Genomic DNA, 12,735 nt, shown 5'->3' on the forward strand with positions numbered 1-12,735 from the left:
AAACCAACCACACAGACCACACTGCAAAACCAATGGTCCAGGTCCCCGTTCTGCCCAAATCTAAGTTTTATTCCTGTTGAAATCATGCTGTCTGCTTTGCCCAGCCTGTCCCAACCTGGATGGGATCTTCTTAGTGGCTCACCCTGCAACCTCATGTTATAAAATAGCCCCTGAAACCAGGCAGCAGGGAAGCAGCCCAACCTAGGGGTATTTTGGTTGAGAAAAGGCAACCTGGTGAGAACCTTCCTAACATACAAGGGACTCATCTCGAGTTAGAAGCAAGGACTTCAGACTCCAGGGACGGGATGTTTTCCGACGGGTCCTTTTCAGGCGGGCCACTTGCCCAGTGAGCCTGCTGGGCCCTCGGGTCTAAAGTGGAGCCCCGGGCGGGCAGCTGCTGAGAAGCGTTCCTAGCAGCAGGGACCCAAAGCCTGGAACAACTGGGAAGGTGCTGAGGACCATGCTGGGGGTGGGGGTGGGTATGGGGGTTGGTTCCCAGCTTCGGAACAGACTAGGCTGCTGTTTCACTCGGGAGAAGAGCAGGCAGGTCAAGGGGACTGACCCAAGTCCAGCTCGGCCTGCACCCCCGGGGAAGGAGGGTCAGCTGGACCGTGGCCCTTGGCGCCCTCCTGGCCCTGCAGTCGGTACAGGGCCTCGACCTGCTTGCGCTTCTCTTTGGCCCGGCGGATGGAGGTCCGGAAGAGCCTGCAGAAGAGCTGCACGGCCGCGGGAGAGTCGTCGTTGCCCGGGACGGGGTATGTGATGAGCGACGGGTTGCAGTTGGTGTCCACGATGCCCACGGTGGGGATGTTCATCTTGGCCGCGTCCCTCACGGCTATGTGCGGCTCAAAGACGTTGTTGAGCGTGTGCAGAAAGATGATGAGGTCGGGCAGGCGGACCATGGGGCCCAGGAGGAGGGGCGCGTTGGTCAGCAGGCCGCCCTTGAAGTAGCGGGTATGGGCGTATTCCCCACAGTCCCGGGCCACGTTCTCGATCAGGTGTGAGAACTGCCGCTTGCGGCTCACAAACAGGATGACGCCCCCGCGATAGGCCACGTGGGCCGTGAAATTCAAGGCCAGCTGTAGGTGCGTCGCCGTCTGTTCCAGGTCGATGATGTCCTGGTCCAAGCGGCTCCCGAAGATGTACGGCTCCATGAACCTGCCGGACACCCACCAAGGCCAGTGTGAACCAGCCCCACGTGGCCACCTCCACCCGCCCTTTCTCACGCGCCCCCCCCCCCCCGGCCCCGGGCCCCTGCACGGGGGGCACGGCAAGCCCAGGGCTGGTACAGTCCGCAGCCCTCACCATGACGACGGCAGCGGGGACGCTGTCCCAGGAGTGACAGCCGCGGGCAGTGGGAGGGTGAGGGTGGGCGAGCAGGGCAGGCTGGGCTGCAGGCCACTCCACGTCTCGGGCAAGTGGCTTAACCCTCTGAACCTCCACACCTCGCCGCGTGGGGTGCCTAACAGACTGGGCCCTCACGGACGTCTGGACACTCAAACGTAACGTCCGGACAGCGTCCCACCCGGTGCTGCTCGTCTGGCTCCCACCCTTGTCATTATCATCATCTTTGAGACTTTACAACTGAGGCCTCCCCCACCCCCGGGGTGGGCTGGGGGACCAGAAAGGCAGTGGGGTGCCCCGGGCTGCAAGTGTGGCGGGCTGGAGCAGGAGCCAGCCAGGAGGGGAACCCTGAGGTCACAGACCCGCTGGCCCGGGCCGAGGGACGGGGGTGCGAGACCGCCCTCCTGCACCCCCTCACCCCGTTCACTCTTGCGCTCACTCCCGCCTGGATTGTGTCTCTTCCTCTCCAAAGAGCTTTCCCAAGGCCGCACGTGCCCTCACCTCGGGTGACTTCCCGCAGCACCTACAGTGGCGCACCCTCCTCCCATGCCCCGGCCCCTCCCCTTCTTCCCAGACTCTCAAATGCTGGTTGCCCAGGGCTCCCGCCTGGGACTTCCTCTTTCCTCCATCCTCCACTCCACATGTTCTCAAAAGGTCCTGACGCGGTGGCCCCCGGCCCAGGCTGCTTCTCCCTAGTGCCTGCGTGACATCCCCACTGGGGTGGCCGAAGGGTCACCCTCACCGGACCCAAGTTCCTGATGTGAAGGATGTCGACAACCAAGTTCCTCATGTGAAGGATGTCGACACCCAAGTTCCTGATGTGAAGGACGTCGACACCTGTTCTGGGCTCTGCTCAACCGGACCTCCGGCTCTGCCCCCATCACCCCACATCCAACCACTGCTCCGGCTCTGTCGGCGCCGCTGGGCCCCTCACCTTCCCCCTGAACATCTACAACTGCCTCCCTCCCCGGCCTCCTAACGGCTCCTCCAATCCACGCCCAACCCAGCCATCAAAGTCGCCACGTGAAAAGACTGGGCCAGTCACCACTCCTCTGCGTGCCCTTGGAGACCCCCCCTCGAGATGCCGACGGCCTTGCCAGCACCGCCCTCCAGGCTGGCCTGCCTGTCTGGGAACCAGCAGCAGCGGGCCTGACCCCACCGAGGACCATAAGCCCCACAGCAAGGTCCACGGGGCCTGGGTGTCGGGGGTAGCAAACGGGGCCTGAGAATAAACATCTGCCCCTCCTTGGGGCTCAGTGATCCCATCTGGAAGAAAACGGAGCTAGACCCTCTTAAAACAAACTGAAAGAGCGGCCCTGGACCCCAAGGCAAGGGTCCCGAGCCCCCTGGGCACCCCTACACTCGCCAGGGGCGTCACCTACCTGTGCCGACAGCCAGCTTTGTGTCCCAGGTGCACCCGGGCATCGAAGAGACTTCTTACAGAAAACAATTCCTTGACATTGAAGAAGTCGAAGTGCTTGAGGGGCTCACTCAGGATCCTCTCGTTGAGATCTGGGGCGGGGAGAGGGAGAGGATGCAGGGTCTGGACCCCGGCTCCCAAGCCTGGGGGCTGCGGGAGGGCAGATGCTGAGGGTCCCCAGAGGCCTTTTCTGGAGGCTCGGGGCGGAGACCGGGATCTGACCCCGGCTTCACTCCTGGATAAACGTGGCCGAGTCTTCACTCGGAGAGGAGGGGAGCCGGGTGGTGTCTGAGGTCCCCGTGGTCCCGCCAGCCGCCCGCGGGAGCTCCCCGGCCGCGGATCGGGGTGGGGGGCGGGCCTCGGCCCTACTCGGCGGTGGGGCTGCTCGGAGGGCTGCAAGCTCGTGCGGCCCAGCACGTGGGCTGCCAGGGGCGCAAGGTCGCCCTTCGCCCTCCCCGGTCCCGCATCCTCCAGGGGCCCCATGGAGACCCAGGGCGCCCGGGACTCCCAGCAGCGGGGCAATTTCAAACCCCCAGGACCGCAGGGCTGGCATTACCGCTGCTGCGCTCGGGCTCCCGGGCCGCGGAGGCCGCGGCGCTCCCCAGCGTCCTGCCGCTCGGCCCCGCCGGGCCCGGGGTCGCCGTCTGGACGAGGTGCAGCTGGAGCGGCCGGCGCCGGACACCTGCGGCGACAGCAAACTCGTGGCGCGCGCCCGCCGCCCGCCTCCCTCCTTCCCTCCCTCCCGCCGCCCGGCCCGGAAGAGGGTCCCCGCCGCGCTCTCCACTCCCGGGTCCCGGGCGCCTCACCCGCGCCGAGCAGCCGCGGTAGGACCGAGCCGGGTACCATGGCGTGGACTCCGGGAGGCGGACGGATGGACGGACGCGGAAGACGGGCAGGCGCGGCCCCACGAGCGGCTCCTCCTTCCGGCCGCGGCCCGCGCCTTCGCCGCAGCGCCACCTGCAGGCCCGGGGGTGCCACTGAGCGCCCGCCGCCTCTCTCGGGCACCCCAGTTCTGGACGCGTCCCCGCCCCTTGGCCCCCGCCTGCCCCCCGGGTCGGAGCACGCAGTCCTTGGGGAGGGCGGGGCCTTGCGCCCCAGGTCTGCCCGGGCACCGTGGACCCGCAAGGAGCGTGGGGCCGGGGCCGGGGCTGGGGTCCTGTCGAGCGCGGGGTCTGGATACTCCTCCCCTCGCCCCCTCCCTGCACAGTGCCCGGCTGCCGAGGAGGTTCCCAGCCGTCCCGCGGGAACTCGCCGGGAGATGGGGACCGTCTTCACCTGCGGCCAGTCCAGCACAACCTCCCGCTGTCCAAAAGTGTTTTAATTTTTAAACATTTGGCTTAGAAAGATTCCATAAAGTTAGGCAAACCTGGAGTCTTAATTTTAGATGCAGCGTACTGAGGGGCCTGAAGTCGGGGGTGGGGGTCAAGGAGCAGCCCTGGCCCACGCGGTGAGCGTCGGATCGTTACAGCGGAGCGGCCTTAGAGAACCTGAACTCCGCAATTTGCCGATGAAGCCCCAGGCCCGGGGTTTCATCTGCCTGGAAATCTGCCCCCCACCGCATTTGGGAAAATGTTGGCGCCGAAGGCTACTGATCATAGGGTACCCGGCACTGCGGCCCCAGGAAGTAATGCCTTATTATCCCAGCCAGCCCAGGGCCTCGTGGCTCGCCACGGAAGGTTCTAGAACCTCGGACTTCTGCCCCACACGCCGGCGGTGGGCGGCCTCAGACCCAGGATGCGCGGCGCCTTTAAGGATCCCGCCCACCCAGTCAGGTGACCGGGCCGTCGCTTAGCAACAGGACGCCGCGCGGATCCTCGCGGCCCAGGGCCGAGAAGCTGTTTCCTGCCTGCTCTTTCTTCCCCCCGAAACTCGGGTGGACCGAGGCGAGATGTCCGAGGAGGACCCCCAGGGGTGCGCGGAGCAGGAGGAGCCCAAGGCCAAGGCTTCCCCGGAGAAAACCAGCGACTACTACCGCGTGAGCGAGGACCTGCCGGCCAGGTTCAACAACCCGGCATGGTTTCGGGGCTACAGGTGAGGACCAGGGAGTCCGGTCAGGGTCCACCTGGCATACGAAGAGGAAAGAAAGGGCTCCTGGTCCAGCCGCCAGCCAGGTGCCCAGCTGGTCCTGCGCTCTGCTCAGATGGCCCTTTGTGCAAGAACCCGCAGGCCCCCTCCTGGCCCCCAAGTCAAAAGCGGGGTCAGCTGTTAACCGCCAAATGAGCGCGGAGGTGCTGCCTGCGGCTTGCGACTCGCGGGTGGAGTGAGTGGGCCTCCCGCCAGCGAGGTGGGACGGGGTTTGCCCAGGGGAAATCACACAACTCGGGCTGATCCCAGCCGCACCCTCTAGGGCGGGGCCAGTCTCCTCTCCTTTCTAGGCGGAGAGGACCTGTCCGCCTGAGGTGCATGGCAACACCTCCATCACCAGGCTGCCGAGGGGCGTGGCCTGCCAGCTGTTCCAGCGCGCTGCAGCCTCTTAAGACACAGCTGGGCAGGCTGTGCGCGCCTTCCCTGCTCCCCCCCTCCCCCCCTTAGTCCCTCCACGATCCCACAGAGTTGGCTCTGTTAGCATCTTCATTTCCCCGGAGGGATATCTGGGTTGTAGAAAGACAGATCCCAGAGTTAGTATGAGGCAGAGCTGGGGTATCTGAGCCCACAGCCACTAGTTAAACTGTTGTACCAATAGCATAGAGATTGCAAGAACATTTTCTCCTGGAGGCTCAGAAGTGGAGGGACCCCCCCTCCCACCGCCGCCCCCGCGAGTGGCAGGCCTGGAGGCGGAGTCACAGCTCCCAGCCTACCCACCCACCCAGGAAATGACAGCATGGGCCCAGGTCCCGCTGAGGCTGAGGGCCAGCACTTGCCACCTGGGAGTTCTTTAGGGCTTTGGCAGAGGTCAGCAGAGGGAGTCAGGGAGGCTGAGCCTGCCAGGAAGGCCAGCCCTGCACTCCACAGGAGCCCAGGTTCACGGCTGCATCGCCCATCTGGGGCATTTCCAACAAAGCTCCATCAACCAAATGTGTTAAAGCTGTGGCTTGGGCAGAATTAAAACAAATGAGTGGAAAAGAGTATTTTTCTCATCTGCTAGGACCAAGGAGCCCCCCTCAGTGTACAGGACCAGTAACCAAGCTTATGGGAGCAGAGCACCCACCGTGCACGAGATGCCGGTAAGGAGGAAGCAAGGAAAGGTGCGCAGGTGGGGCATCTCTAGGAGGAGGCTGAGACTCTGGATTTCTCAAAAGAGCAGCACATCAGGAGGGGGAGGTGCAGAGAGGCCCGCAGTTCCAACATCATGAAGGGGGAGGGCGCACCTCAATTCCTTTTGGGACAGGGCAGCGTAGAAATAAACGAACGAATGAATTTAGCAATGAAATGATTTTAAGGGTGAAAAAAGGGCATGTAGGCTTCCTTACAACATCCCGAAGGGCTGGCCCCATTCACTCGTACAACCAGCCAACTCTCGTAACTTAAAGCAGCAGGTTTTGAGGCAAATAAATGAGGAACTGGCTTCTTTTTGGAGGAATAGCCTATTTTATGAAATATTTAACTTGTGACCTTAAGAGGCAGCACTGGCTGATGAAAGCACAGGTTACAAAAGGACCCCGGGATCTATGCACCTTTGGGGAACCTGACCCCCCTGATCAACCTCACATGGCAGGGAGCCTCCTAGAACCCCCTGATGCCCCTGCTGGGTCCAGGTGAAGGGCAGATGGACCAGTGTAAGCATCCCGTGGGTACCCAAGACAGGAGGGCCTCCCATTTTGGGGCTGGCAGTGTTGTTGTTTCTCTTCCAAATTATTCATGTTAAAAGATCATGATAATTGCTTATTTACTTGTTTTTCATGGGGGATAGAGCTTTTATGAGAAGATTATTTATCTAGAAAGTTTCTAGAGCATTTAAAGGTCACTGTCCCAGGATCAAGGGATCAGGTATTTCCATGAAAAAGACCGACACACTTACAAACATAGGTCCAGATGTTTTGCTTTTATAAAAAAGGCCATTTGCTGGTCTTATGAGGCAGTGGGACGTGAAGCACCGAGGTTCTCCGGAGGCAAGTTTAGAAGTTTTTCCTGCTGCTTATCGACCTGCTTTATCTGGAACCTGGTTTCCAGTTTCCTGACCTGAGTGTGGCCATGGGACTCAACCAGCAGCACTCAGTGTTTCCTTCCCGCATGGGAACAGAAAATAAAAATGCATTCTTTGGGTTTTAGAAAATACTGAAGGAAACTAGTCTTAATGACACTGTAGTGGTGGATACACGTCATTCATTATTCATTTGTCAAAACCCAGAATGTACAATGCAAAAAGTGGACCCTACGTACGCTGTGGACTTTAGTTAACGATGAGCCGTCGCCATTGGCTCAGTTGTTCTAAATGCACCACACTGATGGGAGATTTGAACAGCAGGGCAGCTGCGTGTGCTGCCGGGGGGGCGACGTGGGAACTCTTCACTCTGCTCAGCTTCTCTGTAGATCCCAAGCTGCTCTAAAAAATAAAGTCTATTTTAAAATGCCCTGGGAATTCCCTGGCTGCCCAGTGGTTAGTGCTCCGCGCTTCCACTTCAGGGGGCACGGGTTTGATCCCTGGTCAGGGAACTAAGATCCCACAAGCTGCAGGGTGCAGCCAAAAACGAAACAAAGCAAAACAAAGCACAAAACAAAAACAACCACCACAAAAAACAAACAAACAAATGCACTGAAGGCCATTTCTCTTGGTACTTGCTTCCTGCCAAGGAGACAAAACATCAAGTGATCTACTTGACACGAGGGGAGCCTAGAACAAGCCACCTGTCCCAAGTGTACTATCTGACAGTGGTCCAGGCCACTTCTGTCAGAAACCTCGAGGTCACCTGGGGATGCTGTATTGCTGAAATGACTCCTACCCCTGGGTGGCCGCACACACCAGCGGCCTCATCTGTGTTCTCGCTGCACCTCCACCTCGCTAGGGCATCCCCTCCCCAGACCCCTCGGCTGGTGGGGGCGGTGTGGCCATCAGAATTGTTTTAAAGTTCTACAAGGGATTCTAATACACCATCAAGGTGGAAACCTACTGATGTTATCTCTTTTCCACCGAAGAGAAAACGCAAGTTCAGAGAGGTCCAGTAACTTGCCCTAGTTGTACAGTTGGCAAAAGCTGAACTGGGAACAGGTTTGGGCCTGACCCATTGTAACCATATTCAGGTGTGGCAATGCCTTGCTCAGGTGGCCCCAAAATTGATTCTTCTATCCATGTAGTAGTGAAAGGAGGCACCATTAATCATTATTCCCTGACATTAGGCATAAATTGGGATGGTTGGGGCAAACTAGGCCAGCCATCCTGCCCACCCCGGCTTCTCTGCTTCCTAGGATTGGAGAGGACATTTTCTTACAAAATAAGAATTTAAAAACATTTTCTTACAAATTTTTATTTTTCTGCCAAAAATACCTAATGACTGATTGCTCAAGAGTGTTAACGTGTATCACTAACCCTAGTGTCCCCTTTTCACTTCCAGAAGGTATTTTATCCAAATTCGTATAAATTTTCCAGACAAGTTGCAGCTGGTGGAATGTTCCAGAACAATACTTTCAACGTCTACATGGAGAAGAGCATTGTGACGGGTCCGGACAACTACATCACCTTCTACGACCGGCTCAACTTCCACCCCAGCTACAGGGTCAGCAAGCCGTCCATCTGTGACTGAGGGGCCTCCCGGCTCTGGCGGAGATAGTCTGGACAATTGGCGGCCCTAATCTTTGATAATTTGCCCAATTGTAAAGGGACACACTTCACTGCTTTCCCTGAAAATATCTTTCCTCTCTAGGTTAGAAAAAATTTGCAAACGGGGCTATGATGCCCTACTTTCTCTGTTTTACATCTAGATGAAAAAGAGCTGATGGCTTGACTTTCCATTAAAAACCTTTCCGTGTCCCCAATCCCTGACTCAGGTATAATCAATGAGTAGGGCGGTGGGCATCCTGGGACCCCGATCTCAGTCTGAATGCTGGGAACGCCCGGAGAGCCCCACCTGCATCTTTATTTGGGAGCCATTTTTATACTCATGACAAACTACGCGTGGTTTCTGTTCTCGAGCATCCTGCCGAGCCACGGAGGGAGGGTAGGATGCTCAGCCTGGGTGTGGACGAGGGCTGGGCGAGGAGGCAGAGGGGACCTCAGGAGGAAAGCTCCAGGCGGGACCAGGCAGGAGGGCCCTTACTGGCCCTGACCCGGGCCAAGCTTGGAGCGATATTGAGCACCCCCTGGCCACGAACAGGGCCGGGGCAGAGGCGGAATAAACAAGGTTGGTGAGTGCTGCTTGTTGCTGAGGGGTGAGGTGTACGTCGGGGTTCCCCGCTCGCTGTTCATTGCCCCTTTTCAATAAAAAGTTTAAAAAAAATCAGGCGGGGGAAGACCATGTTTTTCTCAGGTGGGGGTAATAGCTACATAAAGTGGATTTCTCTCTCCATGTAGTTAGTTCTCAATCAATGTTTACTATGATGTAGAGGGTCCTCAATAAGAAAACATTTTCTACGACAATATATATCTTCCAGACATAGATTCCTCCCACCTTCCTTTATGACAGGTCATCACAGGAAGTCTGGAAGGTGTTGGAACCAGACAGAAGAAATCATTGTTACAGACCATCGTCGCTACCTTGTTTACAGAGGTTTTTACCCAAAGAGATTTTACTCACATATGAATTTGGGAAGAAATGAAATACCGTGACCGGTTATTTCTTCATTAAAAACTTATTATTACACAAAAGTAAACATTTCAGCAACATTCTTAACGTTCAGTTTGGGGTGGAAATGGTTTCCAGAGAAAATCAATCTATTGAATAGAGAAGGTACCAAGCTGAGTCTGGAGCCAGGGTCTATGTCATATCCTTCTCCTTAGCTGGAAAAGTAGCACAGACTTCAGGCATCACACTGAAAATGCCTTTTTTTTTAAACAACTTTTCGTTAAAAATACCAAAATCCTCAGAATGTTTCTGTATTTCTCCTCTGTTGAAATAAAAAAAGAAAAACAAGAGCTCACCAATCCAATTTCTAAACTCATTGAAAAGGACAAATACCTTCCTCTGCGGCTGGCTGGGAAGCCCAGGGGATCCAGGGGAGGATGCAGCCGTCAGGGGTTTCTCCTCCGAGCTAGACCTGGTGAGCACCTGCGCTCCTGGAACAGGACAGCGTGTGTAGGTCAGGGCCAGTGCTGGGACGGTCAGTCGAGCTGACATCCACAAACAAAACATGCCAAGCACGCCAGTGAGCTTTACGAAGTTACTTCTGGCATCAAAATCGGGCATTGAAGTGCTTTAATTGTCATAGCCAATAACCAATATTTCTGTATCAGTTGCTAATGAGTTAATGGAATGTTAGACTCTGTACGTAGAATAAATGTCTGGAAAGATGGACAACCGAAGTACCTCTGGTATAACGTACATGCCCGTCTTCCTGAAAACTCACCCACCATCTCCGGCTCAGGCTCCCAATTCCCATGTGCTCCTGGCGCCTGGGCCCCCGTGAGGTGCCGTGCTCCCCTCCACTTTGCTGTTTCACGGTTTTCAAAGAGCTTTGACAGTGTCACTTCAACTGATGCTCACGCCTGGGGCAGGTCTTGCTGTACCTCCATCTATGGATGGGAAAATTAGGGTCCAGAGGGGGTGCCCTGCAGCACGTCCTGGGCTTGAACTTGCCTTGGGGGGTTCTGGGAGGGGCCAGGTCATCAGCATCTGACCCCATAGACACACCCTAACTTCCTACATGTTTGCACGAGTCATATAGGAACTCCAGTGATTATCATGAAATTTATCTTTTTAACATATTTTCAAACTGGAATCTTTATGTGTGAGGGAAAATAAAAGAGTTTAGATTGACAGGTCTAATCCTAAGTTACAAGAACACGCCTTCTGTTCGGCATTATAGCATACAGAATGGGAAGAAAATGACACCCATCATTCTTCTGACCTTTGTACTGAGTTCTTTTGAAATCTGAAATCCAATCAGAACAATTACGGGAAAGGCGATCCAAACAGGGTAACAAAAACCAGTTTCCACAGGTTATTAAATAAACTGCACAGCAATTCCAGAGAAACTCTTTCCCCATCCAGGAGTAGGTCTTTACTTTATCTGGCCTCTATTCCACTCTGAAATGAAACATTGACAAAGCTTCACAAGACTTTACTAATCGCTTAATTTAGCGGCTGAGTTGGCTTAAAACCAGTAACTCCTTACTCTAAAAGTATATTTTCATTTGTTTGTCTATTTTTCTTCAGTGATATTTAATCTTCTATTTACAGTCAATTAGAATAAATGGTTTCAAATACATAGTAAAATATGTTGACACTGGGAAAAAAAAATCCCTCTGTTCAGCACACAAAACACCAGAAATCTCAAAGATTCTGCAAATAATATAATAGTTCCCCCTCCCCGCCCCCTTTACACAGGCCTTTAAATTAATTTCAAGGAGAGAGGAGGATCAAGGTGGCAATACTTTTTATATGAGCAGATAAAGTGCTAGTATTTAAATTGAGGGCCTGGTTTCCCACTGCGAGTGTGTCTCAGCTTTTGGGAAAACCTGTTGATAACTCAGATTCTGAGCAAAAGAGAAAGTTCAGAGCAACTCTTCTCTTTGTTTATTTTTTAAAGTTTTATTTATTTTTGGCTGCATTGGGTCTTTGTTGCTGCGCGCAGGCTTTCTCTAGTTGTGGTGAGTGGGGGCTACTCTTCGTTGCGGTGCACGTGCTTCTCATTGCAGTGGCTTCTCTTGTTGAGGAGCAGGGGCCCTGGAGCGCGTGGGCTCAGTAGTTGTGGCACGTGGGCTCAGTAGTTGTGGCTCGCGGGCTCTAGAGCGCAGGCTCAGTAGTTGTGGTGCATGGGCTCAGTTGCTCCGCGGCATGTGGGATCTTCCCGGACCAGGGCTCAAACCCGTGTCCCCTGCATTGGCAGGCGGATTCTTAACCACTGCGCAACCAGGGAAGTCCATGACTCTTCTCTTTAGGAAGACCCTCTCCTTGATGCGGAGACGTGGGTGGTGAACATCAAACACTAACCTCCAGGACTTCCCCCTCTTCCCACTCCCATCCTATTCTGCTGGGACTTCTGAAACGGGCCCATTCTTTCCAGAAAAGGGGGCAGTTCCTGCAGCGACACAGTGACCCCAGGATGACCTAACCCAGAGCATTAGACACCTCAAAAACCGGGTCTCTCCCCCTTCTTTGCATTAGGTGAAATGAACCTGTGGCCCCAGGTACATAGACGCCCATCCCCTCCCCATTGGGAAGCAAGAGGGGCTCTTTGGTTCGGACTTATCTGTAGGTCTTAGTAATTACAGCTTGATTTGGTACCGCATCCTCCCCGAGACTCTTCCTACAAGTGCGGGCACGTGTGCCATCTCATGCAGCAGCTCCGGGGATGCTGTGATGCACGGATGCGGGGTCGGGCCCGGATCATCAGAGGAGCTGTACCAGGGCTGCAAACGTCTAGACGGCCATCACTCTGTGACAGTGCTCCCGTCTGCCCCCCACTGCAGCCCCCTTTGCAGACAGGGTGCAGGGGGACCTCGGACCTTGGCCCCAGTGTGTGACAGAGTTGACCTAGGATGTTGGGGAGAGGGAAAGCAAAAGCTTTCACGCAGCGTGGCTTGTTGGCAATCCAGGGATGGGCCCGCACAATCTCGTTTATGTCCAGTTTGTGAAAACCAGGTATGGCCTGCACTGCCAAGTAAGCACACAGACTGGGGCTGGGGAGGCAGGGGGAGAGGAAGGTGCAAAGGGTCTGGGGGAGACTGGGATGGGCCGCTGGAGCAGAGGTGCTCAGGACTAAATGCACGATGGCACAGTGGCAGGTCCTAGACATTGGGTTCTCACGTCAACATCCTGCAAAGGCCACTCTGCACAGGACAGACTACATCAACTGACTTGTGAGCAGTGCTTGATTTATTAGCATTAAAAAAAAAACCAAAACCAAAAAAACCAGTTCTTATATACAAAACAAGCTGA

At 55.6% G+C, this 12,735-nt stretch overlaps 2 protein-coding genes across 3 annotated transcripts; one reads left to right on the plus strand and one right to left on the minus strand.

Moving 5' to 3' along the window:
- Window positions 1-48: 48 nt before the first annotated feature.
- Window positions 49-3,653, minus strand: MRPS2 (mitochondrial ribosomal protein S2). Its single transcript, XM_059925944.1, has 4 exons — window positions 3,571-3,653; window positions 3,321-3,446; window positions 2,727-2,856; window positions 49-1,158 (listed from the first exon to the last, which is right to left on the minus strand). The coding sequence occupies exons 1-4, from the start codon at window positions 3,608-3,610 to the stop codon at window positions 549-551; spliced, it is 906 nt and encodes a 301-aa protein (XP_059781927.1). The 5' UTR covers window positions 3,611-3,653; the 3' UTR covers window positions 49-548.
- Window positions 3,654-4,565: 912 nt separating this feature from the next.
- Window positions 4,566-9,104, plus strand: PIERCE1 (piercer of microtubule wall 1). 2 transcript variants are annotated; one of them, XM_059926618.1, is made up of 3 exons: window positions 4,566-4,795; window positions 5,850-5,928; window positions 8,254-9,104. In XM_059926618.1, exons 1-3 carry the CDS (start codon window positions 4,653-4,655, stop codon window positions 8,440-8,442), a joined length of 411 nt encoding a protein of 136 aa, XP_059782601.1. In that variant the 5' UTR covers window positions 4,566-4,652; the 3' UTR covers window positions 8,443-9,104. The 2 variants fall into 2 exon arrangements, with proteins under 2 accessions (XP_059782601.1, XP_059782602.1); XM_059926619.1 differs by having other exon boundaries at window positions 8,289-9,104.
- Window positions 9,105-12,735: the final 3,631 nt, after the last annotated feature.

The sequence above is a fragment of the Balaenoptera ricei genome, chromosome 6 (genome assembly GCF_028023285.1).
Source record: "Balaenoptera ricei isolate mBalRic1 chromosome 6, mBalRic1.hap2, whole genome shotgun sequence".
Taxonomy (NCBI): Eukaryota; Metazoa; Chordata; class Mammalia; order Artiodactyla; family Balaenopteridae; genus Balaenoptera; species Balaenoptera ricei.

Bases quoted from the DNA above. Each gene is read 5' to 3' on its own strand.
- PIERCE1 (XM_059926618.1), top strand. From the start codon at position 4,653: ATGTCCGAGGAGGACCCCCAGGGGTGCGCGGAGCAGGAGGAGCCCAAG. The intron at 4,796-5,849 runs GTGAGGACCAGG...CTCATCTGCTAG, and splicing joins GCATGGTTTCGGGGCTACAG to GACCAAGGAGCCCCCCTCAG. The intron at 5,929-8,253 runs GTAAGGAGGAAG...TTTCACTTCCAG, and splicing joins CCACCGTGCACGAGATGCCG to AAGGTATTTTATCCAAATTC.
- MRPS2 (XM_059925944.1), bottom strand. From the start codon at position 3,610: ATGGTACCCGGCTCGGTCCTACCGCGGCTGCTCGGCGCGG. The intron at 3,447-3,570 runs GTGAGGCGCCCG...CTGTCGCCGCAG, and splicing joins ACCGCGGCTGCTCGGCGCGG to GTGTCCGGCGCCGGCCGCTC. The intron at 1,159-2,726 runs GTAGGTGACGCC...GGTGTCCGGCAG, and splicing joins AAAGCTGGCTGTCGGCACAG to GTTCATGGAGCCGTACATCT.